This window comes from Melanerpes formicivorus, unplaced genomic scaffold (genome assembly GCF_026170545.1).
Source record: "Melanerpes formicivorus ecotype bairdi unplaced genomic scaffold, bMelFor1.0.p_v2 SCAF_32, whole genome shotgun sequence".
NCBI classification, from domain to species: Eukaryota; Metazoa; Chordata; class Aves; order Piciformes; family Picidae; genus Melanerpes; species Melanerpes formicivorus.
The window spans coordinates 8,703,838-8,719,702 of record NW_027142384.1 but is presented as its reverse complement, the minus strand read 5'-3'; the positions used below and the strand labels follow the sequence as shown (position 1 = coordinate 8,719,702).

The following is a 15,865-nucleotide window of genomic DNA, read 5'->3' as shown; positions in this document are numbered from 1 at the left end:
AGTGAAGCTAGTGGTAAAACCTCGATTTTCACAAACACATAATGAAATAAGGACACTTAGTACCACAGGATGTTGTGGCACGGGTAGTATAATTGCAGGCTTACAGCTGTTAAAGGGGCTGGACTAGATGGGACGCCTGATTCTGGCAGTCCTTAAGCTGCCTGTTGCCATAAACCATTGAGCACATAGGCAGAAAGGCGTCCCGTGTGCTTCTCATTGCTGTCCCCAAGCTTTTGCCCCAGCTGCTAGCTGACCTTTGGTAAGGCTGTGCTTATCACATGGAGTAAACTGTTAGTTCTGGGAGTTACAAACGCTTCCGTTAAAGACCCAGTATGAATGACTCAAAGTTTTCAGCAATTAACGTTGTGAAACGCTTCATGCTGCTTCTTTCTGTATTCTTCCTGCTCCAAAGTTGCCGGTAAAACAAATTCTACAGGGAAAAGCTACCAACACAAAGCGGATGCTGGGAAGCTGCTCTCAGAAGGCTCCGCAGCCCAAATCTGTGAGGTTGCTGCGCATCGCTCTGGCTCCGCATGGCACTCTTCCTTGGGGCTGCCCCAGGGGCTTGCGCTGGCCGCGGCTCTCTCCACGCCGTCTTTATTTATTCGTTCGTTCATTCCAGCTTTGGCACATCGCATCTCCGCGCACAGGTGCACACCTTCACGGGCCTCTGCGCTGCCAGATAATCGGGGAATTAAAAGCCCCTCGCCCCGCAGCCCAGGAGTCCGCTGAGCCCCGTGCCGCAGCTCAGGGCACAGCCACCTGCCCAGAGCCGGCCCAGCACTGCCTGGGCAGCGGCCCCGGAGCCATAAACACTTCACTCCCCAGGGGCCGACCGGAACCTACCCTCAGCCCGGCGGGGCGCGGCTCGGCCTCGAGGGCGCCCCCGCTGCTCTCTCCGCCCCGCTCCGGCGGAGGGACGCGGCGCGGCTTGACATCCGCTGTCACCCGCTGTCACTCGCTGTCACTCGCTCTCTCGCCTCGCAGGTCTCCGGAGCGGGCAGGCTGGGCGCCGCTCGGGGCCGGGCGGGCGGGAGCCATGAAGCGCTCGTTGCTGCGGTTTTGCCAGTCGCGGGAGAAGGCGGCTGCATCCAGCTCCTACCAGGGCGTCGTCTGCGAGGCGGATGCCGCCTCCGTCGCCTCTCAAGATGTCTTCAAGGTGCGTGCAAGGGGACGCGGGGGGAGTGGCGGTCCCGGGGGCTGGGAGGGGGGATAGCCCGGAGCACTCCGGCTGCCTGAGGACCCGCGGCAGGCGTGGGACCAGACCGGGGCTCGTGCGAGCGCGCTGGGATGAGAGGATATGAAGACGGAGGATGAGGTGGGCGAGTGTGCAGTGGAGCTCTGGGGGCAGCTGTGCGGGCTTGACAGCGGTTATGTACCAGAGACCGTTTCTTCCGGGAGATCCTTTCCCCTTGTTAGTCAGCGGAGCCGCGAGGGGAAGGAGGTCTGGTCGCGGGGCGTGAGGGCGCCGCGGTGAGGGGTGGCAGGACCGAGGCGGGTGGCAGGACCGGGGCGGGTAGCAGGACCGAGGCGGGTGGCAGGTGGCTGCCGTGAGGCTTACCCCTCCGTCCCCCGGGCACGGCTCACCAGAAGGAGTCCCCCTCTTTGGGAGAGGTCCCCAGGTCATGATGGGAATGAGAAGTTCCTCCAGCAAAAATGTCCCGAAAGGAAAGTTTAGAAGCACAGGAGCTCTTATGAAAGGAAAGGGACAAACAAGGGAAAGGCACAGCCTACAAATGTGAACATTTCTGCCGGGAAGAATGTAACCTGTTCTCCTTGCATAAAGAGTAGGATGAGAGGTGATGCATTTATATTGCGCCTGGGAAGATATAGACCAAACATTAGCAAAGCCTTCTTTAAGGGTTAGAATTAAGCAAAGAAGGAGGTGGCTTGTGAAAGACTGACTTGGGTAACTGGAGATTTTTAAGCACAGGCTAAACAAATGTGACAGTATGTGGAGGGGTTTAAAGACCTCCTGAGGTCATCTCCAGCCTTATTTTGCTGTGTGCTTGCTGTAGTTCTGAGCAACACCTCTTGTCAGTCTGGTAGGCGATCTGCTACCAAGCTGTTAAAACGAGGGGCAAAGAAGCTGCTGTTGTTTCATAGTTTACTTGGCTGGTTTGAACCAATAGAAATACAAGGAACATCTAACTGATACCTTCCTTTCCTATTTTGTTAATGAAACACTAGCACTGGCTGTAAAGCCTTACTTTTGTAGACAGAAACTACCATTATGCCACATTTCAGCCACACTTTGTCTTAAAAAAACTTCCACCGTAGAGAATGGCAAAACATGATCTAAATCAATGGAAATACTTGAAATTCATTATAATTAAAATTAAGTTAGAATGTTAGAAAGAACAGAAGGTATTGGGCTCTACACAAAGTTTTTCTTAAAAAGCTTTTTGATGTCTGCAAAATGTATAGCTACTTATATATGTAAGTGGTCTATTAGGATGACACTAGAGTCGTCTTAAATAACTGAATGAAACCATCCAATTAGTTTTTTCTGTTTGCATTTGTGTACCAGATGTTTGTGTTTGCCCACGGTCTTAGCAATCTGCAGGCAAATTTGTAGCATCATTCACATGAGTAACCTGTCTGAGGTCAGCGGGAAGGAGGTTAAACATGTGCTTAAAATTTATGAATGGGCTGTCTTGTCATTTGTATTTGCTTAAGGAGAGCAAAAAACTTTTTGAGTCTTTGTGTCACAGGGTGTCTGGACGAGCGGTTTTCCTTTTCTCTTCCAGCTGAGGAGGGAACAATGATTTTAGGAGGATTTCTCTTTTTTACCCTTCACTTGCTTAAACATCTTTAGGAAGGTTTACATTAATTTTTGATATGCATTTTTTTGTCTCTCTCTTTTTTTTCTCCCCTGACAATTTTGATCAGCTGTGTTATTCCCTCTAAAGTTTGCTTTTAAATTCTTCCCATTCTTACTGCATTCCCCCCCCCCCCCCCCCCCCTAATATTTTTCATTGTATGACAGTATGGGTTTTGAAACGCTCTTAACAAAACTGTCTGGAGAACATCACAAAGTAAGAATCAGCAAGGTTGGAAAGAACAGTACCAAGCAAGTATGAAGGTGTCAGTTGGTTGAGCTGTTGGAGGGTGTTTTATTGTATTACACTGTGAAGATGCTGGGGTTTTCCAGTAGCCCATGGGATGCTCTTAGGATACTGCTGCATTTGAAGAGTTTATTTGTTGCTCTGATGTAAAGAACACCACAAAAGCCCAGCAGCTGAACTTGAAAGCTCAGGACATAATAATCAGTTTCTGCAGAAAGGTCTAGAAAATGGATTTATGGAGATTATTAATTTTCCCTCTCTGTTGAATTCGTTTGACATGGACACAGCTGGAAAGAGTACAAAACAGTAAATGATGATTTGCTTGTTTGAGATTTTCCATGATGGAGGGAGGATCTTGAGCTCATAACAGAAGATAGAATAATGTATTCCAGATAATTTCTGGGTTTGTCAGTTTTGCACTGTTACTCATATGGGTCTGATTTTGCAATCAGTTAAATCAATCTGTGCTTCATTGTTGACTCAACCTGAGCAGGATTTGGGGACTTCTGTTTTAAACTAAAGAGTCAGGGGAAATTTTTTAGTGGTAACACGCCCACAGTATGATGGTGTGGCTTTGCAAGCATCTGGCCTATTAGGACAATGATGGAATGAGAGTATTTGTATCCAAAATAGGTGATTTCAGATGGAAGTGCCTGTAGGCTACGGAGTTTCATTAAGAAGAATCGTTCTGGGCTTGCCAAAGTGGATGAATTAAATGCCACCCCACTGCATCATGCTGCAGAAGGAGGTCAAATAGAATTAATGCAGTTGATCATAGATGATTCTTCCTGTGAAGGTAACACACCTTTTATGAACTATTTTAGTTAAAAGAATAAAAGAATTCAATAATCAAAGGGTCTGTTAGCCAGCTGAAGATGAACTGAAATCTGTTATCTGTGTTTGTAGATTGAAACGTAGTTCAAACTGTCAGCCACAGTTTGCAGCGTTGTGGGTGTGGTTTGGGTCACTCTTGGGATGTCAAGGCTGTTTTCTCTCAAATGTGGCATGTCAACATACTTTATTTTGTTGGGGACTCAGTCTCCTGATATGAAAAAGAAAACTGCTGTGAAGTACAGCAGGCCTGACTTTTTGCCTTCTGTGTTATATTTATGATGGTTGAAGTGTAAAAGGGAATTAATTTGGTTTCTTACACTTGGTATTCAAGTTGTCACCGCATTTTCTTAATAGTGGGGAAGCATAAATGTGTGATGAGACAGGCTGTCTAAAGAAACACCAGGGAAGAAATGATCACTAGGAGAAAATGGGGCCCTGAGTGATGGAAAACATTCTGTGTAAGAGGTGTTGTTTAATAGTTACTAATGAGCATGGTGAACTACTTAGGACTCCATTGACAGACTGAAGGATAGTGAGCAAGCATACAACAGCCCTGAAAAGCTCATTTTTTTTCACCTAATGGTGGCTAATCTAATTTCAGATTATCCTCTCTGAAACATATTATTTTCTTTTCAGTGTGCAATTTTTGTCTTAATTTTTTTAGGATCTTGCGTGAGGTTTATTTGCCACATTAAAGCTTGAAATGTATGTGTAGAACAGATCAGTTTTATAGCTGGTGTAAATTGATTTACCTCTCTGTTCTTAAATAGAATAGATATGGCCTTTAATCATCTTATATTTGCAAACAGTTATTATCATCTCTTATTTTAGTTAATCACGCTTGTTCTGTGAGGCTTGTGGAACAACACCTGGAAAGTAAGGTATCAAACAACTCTTAGGGGACACAAAAGGTATATAATGAGGGACAAGAAGCAGACTGATGTCAGATGGCTGATGTCTTTCTAAACTGATCCCATGCATTCAGCATGACATCTCTTCAATTTAGCATGACACACTACATGACATGCAGTCTTTCCCTTTTTCTGTTCAATGAAATGCAGCACAGACCTAAACTGCCACTCAAGACACTTTTCTGCCTTTTGTTTTCAGTACAATCAGAACATTTGATGGTTTAGCTTTGCTTCTGGTTTTGTTTCTTTTTTCTCTTCAATGAAATGCAGCACAGACCTAAACTGCCACTGAAGACACTTTTCTGCCTTTTGTTTTCAGTACAATCAGAATATTTGATAGTTTAGCTTTGCTTCTGGTTTTGTTTTGGTTTGTTTTCTCTCCTATGACCTAGTATTGAATGTGATGGATTCTTCTGGAAATACCCCACTGCACTGGGCCACAAAGAAAAACCAGGTTGAAAGTGTTAGTCTGCTTCTTAGCAGAGGAGCCAACCCAAACATTCTCAACTCCAATATGATGGCACCTTTGCATATGGCTGTGCAGTCTCTGCACAATGAAATCGTTAAGGTAAGTCTAAAGTCCACATAAATACACAGCCTTGATAAGTAGCTCAGCTGCAGCTGCCTGCAGAACACCAAGACCTTGTTTATGTATGCTGCATCTCCTCATGCTTTTGTTTAGTGAGCAGGACGTGGAGCATACCATGCTTTGAAAAGTTGTTTGTGTCTTCTTAGCAGAGTGAGTACAAAGTAACTTACTGATTTAGAGAAATACTGCTAGTTGTGCTGTTATGGTAGTTGTTATGTTTCACAGATAATTCTTTCTGTCTTTCCAAACACGAGGGATTGTATTTTATAAAGTTATTTTTAACTTCATGTAGGCATGTGGTGTTTCAAATGTGCATGATATTTTTTTGTCCTACAAATCTATGCAAGTATCAAAGCTTTCTTGAAATTAGCAGGGTTTTTGAGGAAAACTAGATAAAAACCAGGCAGAAAACACAGTTCCCTAACCAAACAATTCAACAACTATTTGAATAATAGTAGAACTAAAGCTGTGATTAAGTCACAAAAAAAAATATCATAAAGAAATTACTAAGGTATTTGTTTTGAGCCTGTTAAAAGCGCAACAGCAGCATACTTCATTCTCTTAATTTGTCCAAGTGCAGCTAGAATAGAATAGAATAGAATAGAATAGAATAGAATAGAATAGACCAGACCAGGTTGGAAGAGACCTCCAAGATCATCACATCCAACCCATCATCCAACACCATCTAAACAACTAAACCATGCAACCAAGCACCCCATCCACTCTCCTTCTAAACACTTCCAGTGGTGGTGACTCCACCACCTCCCCGGACAGCCCATTCCAATGAGCAATCTCTCTTTCTCTGTAGAATCTCTTCCTAACATCCAGTCTGAACCTCCCCTGGCACAGCTTGAGACTATGTCCTCTTGTTCTGGTACTGGTTTCCTGGGAGAAGAGACCAGCCTCCACCTGGCTATAACCACCCTTCATGTAGTTGTAGACAGCAAGAAGGTCTCCCCTGAGCCTCCTCTTCTCCAGGCTAAGCAACCCCAGCTCCCTCAGCCTTAATGTTTTCTTGAACTTACTAAGTAAACACCACCTTAGTACTACATCAGTTGCATTTTCACCTTTGAGTTGTCTCTCTGTGCAGTTTATCCAAGCAAAAGGAAGACAAATATATTCTCACATTCAAGTCTTAAAATCCTTCAGAGTTTTTCAGGATTTTACAAAATCTGTGGTTACTATGAATTAAGAACAACAAAATCTGAGATACAGTGAAATTTTTTTTAGATGGGTTTCCTTTTTAGTTCTGGGTTTGGGTTATTTTAGAGCTCTGCTCTTGCCTAATTATGTGCTCTCATTTATTCCCCACTCTCTTGTTTATTCAAGCTAATTCTGCTTTGGTTTCTATCGTCAAATTGCCTGAGAGTGACTAAAATGTGCCAGTGTGGAAAAAATTAATGGAATTACTGACAGACAATTAAATATATGTGTAGACAGGAGAATAAATATGCAGTTCAGTGTGGTCATTATCATTTCCAGATCCTTTGTTCTCAAAAAAAAAGCTGGAAGCAGTCATAGAGGTGATTATGATGGTCATAGAGGGTGACGCTGTTCTCCTGCTAGTAGTGTTAGCTGTAAACAAAGGAGCTGAAGCAGGAATTTGGCACTGGAAGAGTCCCTATTTTCATCAAGTCCCATCTCTCCTGATCTTACTAGCTGTCCAATAGATTTTCAATTGAAGCAGTATTTGCAACATTGCCACTACTCAGCAGAATAAATCCCCAGAAATTATTTTTCATAGGACTGGGGAAACTCCTAAATAAAACTTTAAAGATGCTCTGCAGCTGTGTGCACTGTTCACCCTGGCGTTACCCCACTGTCCACTGCAAAGAGTTTTACTTTCTCCCTGCTCCCTCACTTTTCCCCTGCTGCTTTTTACATTCTCCTGCATTTTGCTCCCCCTCTGCCTGTGGGTTGTGACTTGGTGGCATGCAGAAAGAGCAGGTCACGAGTTGTATAGGTGATAACCAAGAAAAGGAATGGAATAGGCCTTTGTTGTTATGTTTGGCTTATGGCTGACCAAATGGTTTCTTTTACATTTAGATTTTAGTCCAGCACAGCAGCACAGATGTTAATTTGGAAGGTGAAGCAGGGAACACACCTATAATTGTAGCATGTTACAAGGATAATCCTGAAGCACTGACATTCCTGGTAGGTATAATTAATTATCCATCATCTTTTGATGTGGTTTGATTTACCTTGACACAGTGTTATTCTTTTCCTGTGTACTGTCTTTGTGGAATGCAGAAAGATTAATCATGCACCTAGTACTCAAGTTGCTTTGCACAGAAACTTTTAAGAGCATTTATAAATGTACCTGAGTGGCAAACCTCTAAAAAATATTTACTGATTTTGAAGGTGGAGAGAACTCAAAATGAAGCACATATATCATAACATCACAGAACTGTTTCATCTGGAAAAGACCTCTGAGATTGAGGCCATTAAACCATGTCCCAAAGTGCCAGTGTTCACACGTTTCTTGAGCACCTCCAGGGGTGGTGACTCTACCACCTCCCTGGGCAGCCTGTTTCAATGCCTGACCACTCTTGCAGCAGTAAGAAATTTTACTTAATATGCAACATAAACCTCCTCTGGCCATTTCCTCTTGTTCTCTTACCTGATACTTGGGAGAAGAGACTAACTCCCACTTCACTGCAGCCTCCTTTCAGGGACTTGTAGAGAGCAATGTGGTCTCCCCTCAGCCTCCTCTTTTCTGGGTTAAACAACACCAGTTTCCTCAGCTGCTCCTCACCAGACCTGTTTTTGAGACCGGTCACCAGCCTTGTTACCCTTCATAGTATCATAGTATCAGTCAGGTTTGGAAGGGACCACAAGGATCATCTAGTTCCAACCCCCCTGCCATGGGCAGGGACACCCCACACTAGATCAGGCTGGACAGAGCCTCATCCAGCCTGGTCTTAAACACCTCCAGGGATAGGGCCTCAACCACCCCCCTGGACAACCCACTCCAGGGCTTCACCACTCTCATGGTGAAGAACTTCCTCCTCACATCCAGCCTGAATCTCCCCACCTCCAGCTTCATTCCATTCCCCCTAGTCCTATCACTACCTGAGATCCTGAGAAGTCCCTACCCAGCCTTCTTGTAGGCCCCTTCTCTGGACACACTCCAGCACCTCAAAGTCTGGATGGATAAAAGATGTTTGAATATAAACTTTGCAGTTACCGGGAGACTCTGTCTGTAATCGTTTGTTCATTAGTCACAATTTTATGTATGTCACTAAGCTATACCCAGGCATTCTTTTTCAGATAGAAAATGGAGGGAAAATCTGCAAACCAAACAAAACAGGATGTATGCCTATCCATGCAGCTGCATTTTCAGGTGCGAAAACATGTATGGAAATTCTTTTAAAAAAAGGTAAATACGCTGTTCTTACACAGTCAGTAGGGTTTATTATTTCTAGTAGTGTTACCAGTTTCCTGCTTTAATTCCCAAAGAGCTGTGAAATCAGGCACTTGTAACTGTGATTGCAGAAGTTTTTCATAGAATCAACCAGGTTGGAAAAGACCTCAGAGATCATCAAGTCCAACCTGTTACCTAATACCTAACAGCTCATGACAACTAAACCATGGCTCTAAGTGCCATGTCCAATCCTTTACTGAGCACCTCCAGGGACGGTGACTCCACCACCTCCCTGGGCAGCACATTCCAATGGCCAATTACTCTTTCTATGAAGAACTTTCTCCTCTTCTTGAGCCTAAGTTGCAATTAATGCAATTAATGCTAAATTAATGTAATTATTCCTGTGGGTAATCCATGCTTGTAACTTCTGTTGAATTGCAGCAGCATCTGGACTGCTGCCCTAAATGTGCATCATTCTGTTGTTCAGTGATAGATGTGAAAGGTTTGTGTTTTGATGGGGGAGAATATTCATCTACAGTTAATGTACTTGTTTTGAACACCCTTATGCCTTCTGTTATCTCACTATTGCTTAAAAATTTCGATTTAATTTCATCTCTCAGGTGAAGAACTGGGTCACTCTGCTAAAACTCACATCAATTTTACCAATAATGGAAAGTGCAGTCCACTTCATTTGGCGGTTCAGAGTGGGGACCTTGAAATGATTAAAATGTGTATTGAATTTGGAGCTCAGATCGATCTAAAACAGGTAAAACACAGAGTGGAGTGAAATAAAATTTTCATGAAACCTAAGTATCTCTAAATACCTGGTATGAAAAAAAAACCCCAAACACCAAAGATGAGAAAATATTCATTGCTCATTGTCTCTTCCAATAAAAGCCCGGGGAGCAGCAAATGGAAACAAGCCTCTAGTTCACATCAGACATAATGGCAGGTTTCTTTCCACAAGTTACATAGCAGGTTTGGAGGATGAAAAATTCTAATGGATTAAAATTTACTTGGGCAGATTTACAAAAGAAAAATCAGTCCTCAGCTACTTAAATGGAACATCCCCTCTAGAATAGAATAGAATAGAATAGAATAGAATAGAATAGAATAGAATAGAATAGAATAGAATAGAATAGAATAGAATAGACCAGACCAGGTTGGAAGAGACTTTTGAGATCATCAAGTCCAACCTATCATCCAACACCATCTAATCAACTAAACCATGGCACCAAGCACCCCATCAAGTCTCTTCCTGAACACTTCCAGGGATGGTGACTCCACCACCTCCCTGGGCAGCACATTCCAACGGCTAACAACTCTCTCTGGGAAGAATTTTCTCCTCACTTCCAGCCTAAACTTCCCCGGCACAGCTTGAGACTGTGTCCTCTTGTTCTGGTGCAGGTTGCCTGGGAGAAGAGACCAACCCCCTCCCAGCTACAACCACCCTTCAGGTAGTTGTAGACAGCAATAAGGTCTCGCCTGAGCCTCCTCTTCTCCAGGCTAAACAATCCCAGCTCCCTCAGCTGCTCCTCATAGGGCTTGTGCTCAAGGCCTCTCCCCAGCCTTGTTGCCCTTCTCTGGACACGTTCCAGCAAGTCAACATCTTTCCTAAACTGAGGTGCCCAGAACTGGACACAGGACTCAAGGTGTGGCCTAATGAGTGCTGAGTAGGAAGTCTCTGCATCATAAAAAGGTGGTGTCTGGGAGAGAACTCTGGAGGATGCTACTTGCCTTCTTTACAAACTCTTTACTATGCAACATGCTGTCATCCCTCTCCAGGAGTGAGATCTTCATTCTGACCCTTTCTACATTTTTATTTATCCTCAGCCTCACCCTGACATTTTCATTGCCTTCTTTCAAGCAGGCACAAATTAGTGATACTGCAGCTGCTGCTGTGATGCTGTCGGTGTCAGGGTCTGTGCCTGGCTTCCTGATGAATAAACAGCTCTGGAAATGCCTTCTATTAAACATTTTTAAGGCTGAAATCAGCTCACAAGAGCAAAGAGAAACATGGCTTAGCCTCCTTTTATTGGTTTGATTCTTCAAACACACAGCTGCTGGTTTTGTGATCAGTTAGACTGTTTTGAGATGCTTACAGCTTTGTGGAAAAGCCTATTCCAGTGCATTCACTGAAAGGTTCTAAGAAGGAGAAAGTCAGAACCCCAAGGCATGTTTCAAAGCTCGTTTGTCTCATCTGGTTAAATGAAACCCTGTTGGCACATATTATTCTAATAATTTATTTATTGATTAGTAACTTTATGACTGTCTAGCTTAAAATCATTTAACAATATATTAGGCCAAGTTATCTTTAACCTGCAGAAAAATTTCATTTAAGGACAACTTCTAAAGGATATTCCATTTAAGGAAGTCAAAACCATTTTAAAATGATGCATTTTCTATACTGTGTAGGCTCATTTGTTTGTTTAATTGGTACTGGTCTGCCTATAGGTTTCAGTGGTTTTTTTCTCTGCTTCATCTCCTGTACACTCTGTCTATATTTTTTATCAATTCAGCTGAAAAAGAGTGTTAAGAGTGTATTACATTAGAGACTTGGCATAGAATAATAAGAAGCTTTGTAGTAATCCTTCAAAACAATCTCTTTTAACTTTTTATCTAGTCTTTAAGACCTCTTTAGAATTCACTAATTCACTTAAAGGCCTCCATAGAAATTTAAGAATTAGAAATCCTGGGTTAGATCAGTAGTGGGTAATGTGGAAAGCTGAGGGTTAGGTTGCTGGGCATTAAGTATTTAAATGTTGTTTGGTTTTCCCCTTTACAGAATGAAAAATGCACAGCACTTCATTTTGCTGCCACTCAAGGAGCAACTGAGATTGTAAAGTTAATGATGTCATCCTATGCTGGTGAGGAATCCATTATTGATGCTGTTGATGGGAATAAGGAAACATTGCTTCACAGGTAGGAGGTTGCTCTGCCAGACTTCACTCTAAGTTATGAGCCATGGCATTCTCATTATTCAGCTGTATTTTCTATAGTACATTGTGGAACGTTTTTTGCATGGGTTGGAGCTTCTCCATGGGGGTTGGTTTAGTGCAATATGAAAAAGTCAGTAATTGGTCAGAATGTTAAAGATTTTGGTGCCAATATCAAAATCAAAACAATTCCGGTTGCCTTGAAATTGTCTAAGAGTGGTCTCATATTGAGAATTTAATCAAGTAGTAGGTGTACAAGAACTGTTAACAGCTTCTGATGTTGTGGAATAAATGCTGTCATCTGATAGGATTATATTCTACAGAAAATGAATGAAAAACAGGATAAACAAATTATGACTACAAAGTTGCAGGTGGCATTTGTGTGTGAAGTAATCTGCTAGTCTTCTAGTCTTTCACAGGCCATTGGAAACCAGAGCACTAGACTGCAGAGAAGTTCCCTTAGCCTTCTGTAGCAGGGAGACACTTTGTTAAACATACTGACTACCAGTTCTACAGTTCTATATAGCATAGCATAGAATAGAATAGAAAAGACCAGACCAGGTTGGAGGAGACCTTCAAAATCATCGCGTCCAACCTGTCATCCAACACCACCTGATCAACTAAACCATGCAACCAAGCACCCCATCCACTCTCCTCCTAAGCACTTCCAGTGATGGTGACTCTACCACCTCCCTGGGCAGCCCATTCCAATGGGTGATCTCTCTCTGGGAAGAATTTCTTCCTAATATCCAGTCTGAACCGCTCCTGGCACAACTTGAGACTGTGTTCTCTTGTTCTGATGCTGGTTGCCTGGGAGAAGAGACCAACCCCCTCCTGGCTACAACCACCCTTCAGGTAGCTGTGGAGAGCAATAAGGTCTCCCCTGAACCTCCTCTTCTCCAGGCTAAACACTCCCTCAGCCTCTCCTCATAGGGCTTGTGCTCCAAACCCCTCACCAGCTTTGTTGCCCTTCTCTGGACACATTCCAGCAAGTCAACATCCTTCCTAAGCTGAAGAGCCCAGAACTGGACACAGGACTCAAGGTGTGGCCTAACCAGTGCCACTCAGTGCACTTAAGTGCCATAATTTTACAGTGTTATTCCACAAAGACTTCTACAATGTGAAATAATTGGTAGAAAGTCAGTGGCAGCACAGATGATTGTGCTTTGGACACAGTATAAAGTGGAATGATTCAAAGATAATTGAAAAGATTAAAAGGAGACAGTCTTGTAAAGTTAAGATAAGGTTTCAGTATACTTGGAAATGTTACCATGACAGAACACATTTGAAAACAAAGCAACAATAGAAGGCCAAAGAAAATTGTGTGCACACAAGGCTTAGGGGAGACCTCATAACCATGTGCCAGTACATGAAGGGCAGCTATTATGAGGAGGGAGACTCATTTTTTACAGTCACACAGTAAAGACAAGGGGCAATGGGTACAAGTTACTACTGGGGAGATTGCAACTGGATGCCAGAAAAAAAAAAAATCACCATTTGAGCATTGGAATAAACTCCCAAGGGAGGTGGTGGATTGCCCTACATTAGATTGTTTTAGAGCCCAGGGTGACAGGGTGCTGGGCCATCCTGTTTAAACAATATTCTTACCCTGAAAGGTTGGACTAGATGATCCTTGAGGTCAGTTCCAACCTCCAACAAACCTGGTATTCTCTGAATCTGTGAGTATGCTAGCAAACTCTGTCATCCCTGAGATGGTCCTTGGAAAAAATGACACAGTTTTCCCCCCTATGCCTACAAATAAACAAGAAAAAAGTATTATCAAGAATCATCAGAAAGACAGAAAGCCGCCTAAATCTCTCAGAATGTAAATGAATTGAGTAGGAGCAGTAACTTGTTGAGAAGTGAAGGATCAGTGAATCATAGGTAGGACCTGACCTTTCCTCATCCCTACTATCATGTGTCCATGTAAATACTTTATAAAATGAGTTTGCTTTCTGTTCAGTCACCTTGGAATTTCTTTTGAGTGTGTGTATGTTAAGCATTCAGTATTTATGTCTGTCTGGAGGGGGTCTGCTATGGGCAGTGGAGGCATCTCTATTTCTTTGGACCCATGCCATGATTTTTAACATGTATCTTTTGAGTAACCAATTCTAACAATGGCACAGCCAGTGTGGTTACAACTAGGGGAACTCTTTGTTGTCTTTGAGATGCAGTAGAATCATAGAATCAGAGAATGGTCTGGGGACCTCCAAAGATCAACTAGTCCAACCCCCTCTGCAGTAAGCAGGGGCACCCTCAACTAGATCAGGTTGCTCAGGGCCCTGTTGAGCCTTACTCTGAATATCTCCAGGGATGGGGCCTCAAACACCTCCCTGGGCAACCTGTTCCAGTGTTCCACCACCCTCATGGTGCAGAATTTGTTCCAAACATCCAGTCCTGGCTTGAAACCATTGCCCCTTATCCCATCACTGCAGGCCTTTGTAAACAGACCCTCTCCATCCTTCTTGTAGGTACCCTTCAAGTATTGGAAGGTTGCTATTAGGTCTCCCCAGAGCCCTCTCCTCTCCAGGCTGAACACCCCCAGCTCCCTCAGCCTGTCTTTGTAGCAGAAGCCCTTGAGACTGTCCTTCTATATTGCTCTTTGCATAAAGTATTTAACAGGGCTCTGACTTGTGAAAATATTTCAAGGGTCTGAAATAACTGTGTTATGCTTCCTGCTTGGACCATTTTCTTCCTCTAATGTTATAATCCAGCATCTTGATTAGAATAAAAATATATGGCAAGTTGCTTCTGAAGGTCAGATCAATGAAATGAATTTGAGGCTCTAGGTCTGGCTGGAACAAACTAAGTCTGAAGCTTTTGGAATTCTGTCTTGACCATGTGTGGTACAGCAAAAGATCTGACAGGCTGATTCTGTGGTAAAATGCCTGTTGACCTACCCATGAGGTCTTTGCTTCCCACAGTGATTTTTCGCTGTGTTAGTTGAACTGGACTTTGTTTAAAAACAATAGTCCATGACAAAAAAAAAATCAAAATCATAGAATCATGGAATGGTTTGGGTTTGAAGGGACCTTCAAAGGTCATCTAATCCAATGAATTATGTAGTAAAAGTACCTTTCTGTCTCTTTCTTTTAAAATGTATTTATTTGAGCATAAGCCCTATGAGGAGAAGGTGAGGGAGCTGGGGTTATTTAGCCTGGAGAAGAGGAGGCTCAGAGGAGACCTCATTGCTGTTTACAACTACCTGAAGGGTGGTCATAGCCAGGAGGGGGTTGGTCTCTTCCCCCAGGCAACCAGCACCAGAACAAGAGGACATAGTCTCACGCTGCACCAGGGGAAGTTTAGGCTGGAGATAAGGAGAAAGTTCTTCACTGAGGGAGTTGTTAGGCACTAGAATGTGCTGCCCAGGGAGATGGTGGAGTCACCATCCCTGGAGGTGTTCATGAGGGTATTGGACATGGCACTTGGTGCCATGGTTTAGTCATGAGGTCTGTGGTGACAGGTTGGACTTGATGATCTTTGAGGTCTCTTCCAACCTTGGTGATTCAGCAAACGGAACAAAATGCTTCTCTGTGGCTCGAAGCTTCATTGTCTTTCTAATGTTATTGTATTTTTGTTTTCTCCACAGGACAGCATTGTTTGATCATTATGAACTGGCAGAGTATTTGATTTCAATGGTAAATATTTAATCAAGCAACATGTTTATAGAGATTATTGCCATGTATTACGAGAGGTCTGCATAAAGAAATTCATAAAGGAGAATGTAGATAGATTTCATAATGCATAACTGACAATTACACTACAATGGTAGTTATGACTCCACAATACCCACAGTTACAGAGGATCAAAACTTGCACTTTTGTTTCCATTTTTCTTACTCAGAAAAGTTTCATGAACTTCTTTCACCAAAGATGACAAACTGGTTCAGTCATCATCTCTTTTTAGGATATAAAATATGAAACAAATGCTTAACATGCATTGAATCCCACCTGCTCTTTCCAGAAAGAAATCATCTCTTTGAAGTATGCACCTATGATTGTTCTAGGATCACACAGCCACATACTCAAGTCTGTGCGTCATCTAGAAACATCTTTTACTTTGTCTGGTCCAATTATCTTTATTCACTGAATAATTATGAGGAAGACAGAGAAAAAACATAAACAGGGATGCTATTGGCTATGCTTCAAGTATCCATTTATCCC

General features: G+C 43.0%; 1 protein-coding gene across 1 annotated transcript in view; it reads left to right on the top strand.

Moving 5' to 3' along the window:
• Positions 1-1,024: 1,024 nt before the first annotated feature.
• TRPA1 (transient receptor potential cation channel subfamily A member 1) overlaps positions 1,025-15,865 on the top strand; it is a 45,152-nt gene continuing 30,311 nt past the window's right edge. The window contains exons 1-8 of the mRNA XM_068155440.1: positions 1,025-1,159; positions 3,702-3,864; positions 5,206-5,381; positions 7,449-7,556; positions 8,673-8,781; positions 9,387-9,532; positions 11,552-11,688; positions 15,292-15,340. Coding sequence (XP_068011541.1) covers positions 1,040-1,159; positions 3,702-3,864; positions 5,206-5,381; positions 7,449-7,556; positions 8,673-8,781; positions 9,387-9,532; positions 11,552-11,688; positions 15,292-15,340 — 1,008 coding nt within the window. The 5' untranslated portion in view covers positions 1,025-1,039. The remainder of the gene's footprint in view (positions 1,160-3,701; positions 3,865-5,205; positions 5,382-7,448; positions 7,557-8,672; positions 8,782-9,386; positions 9,533-11,551; positions 11,689-15,291; positions 15,341-15,865) is intronic.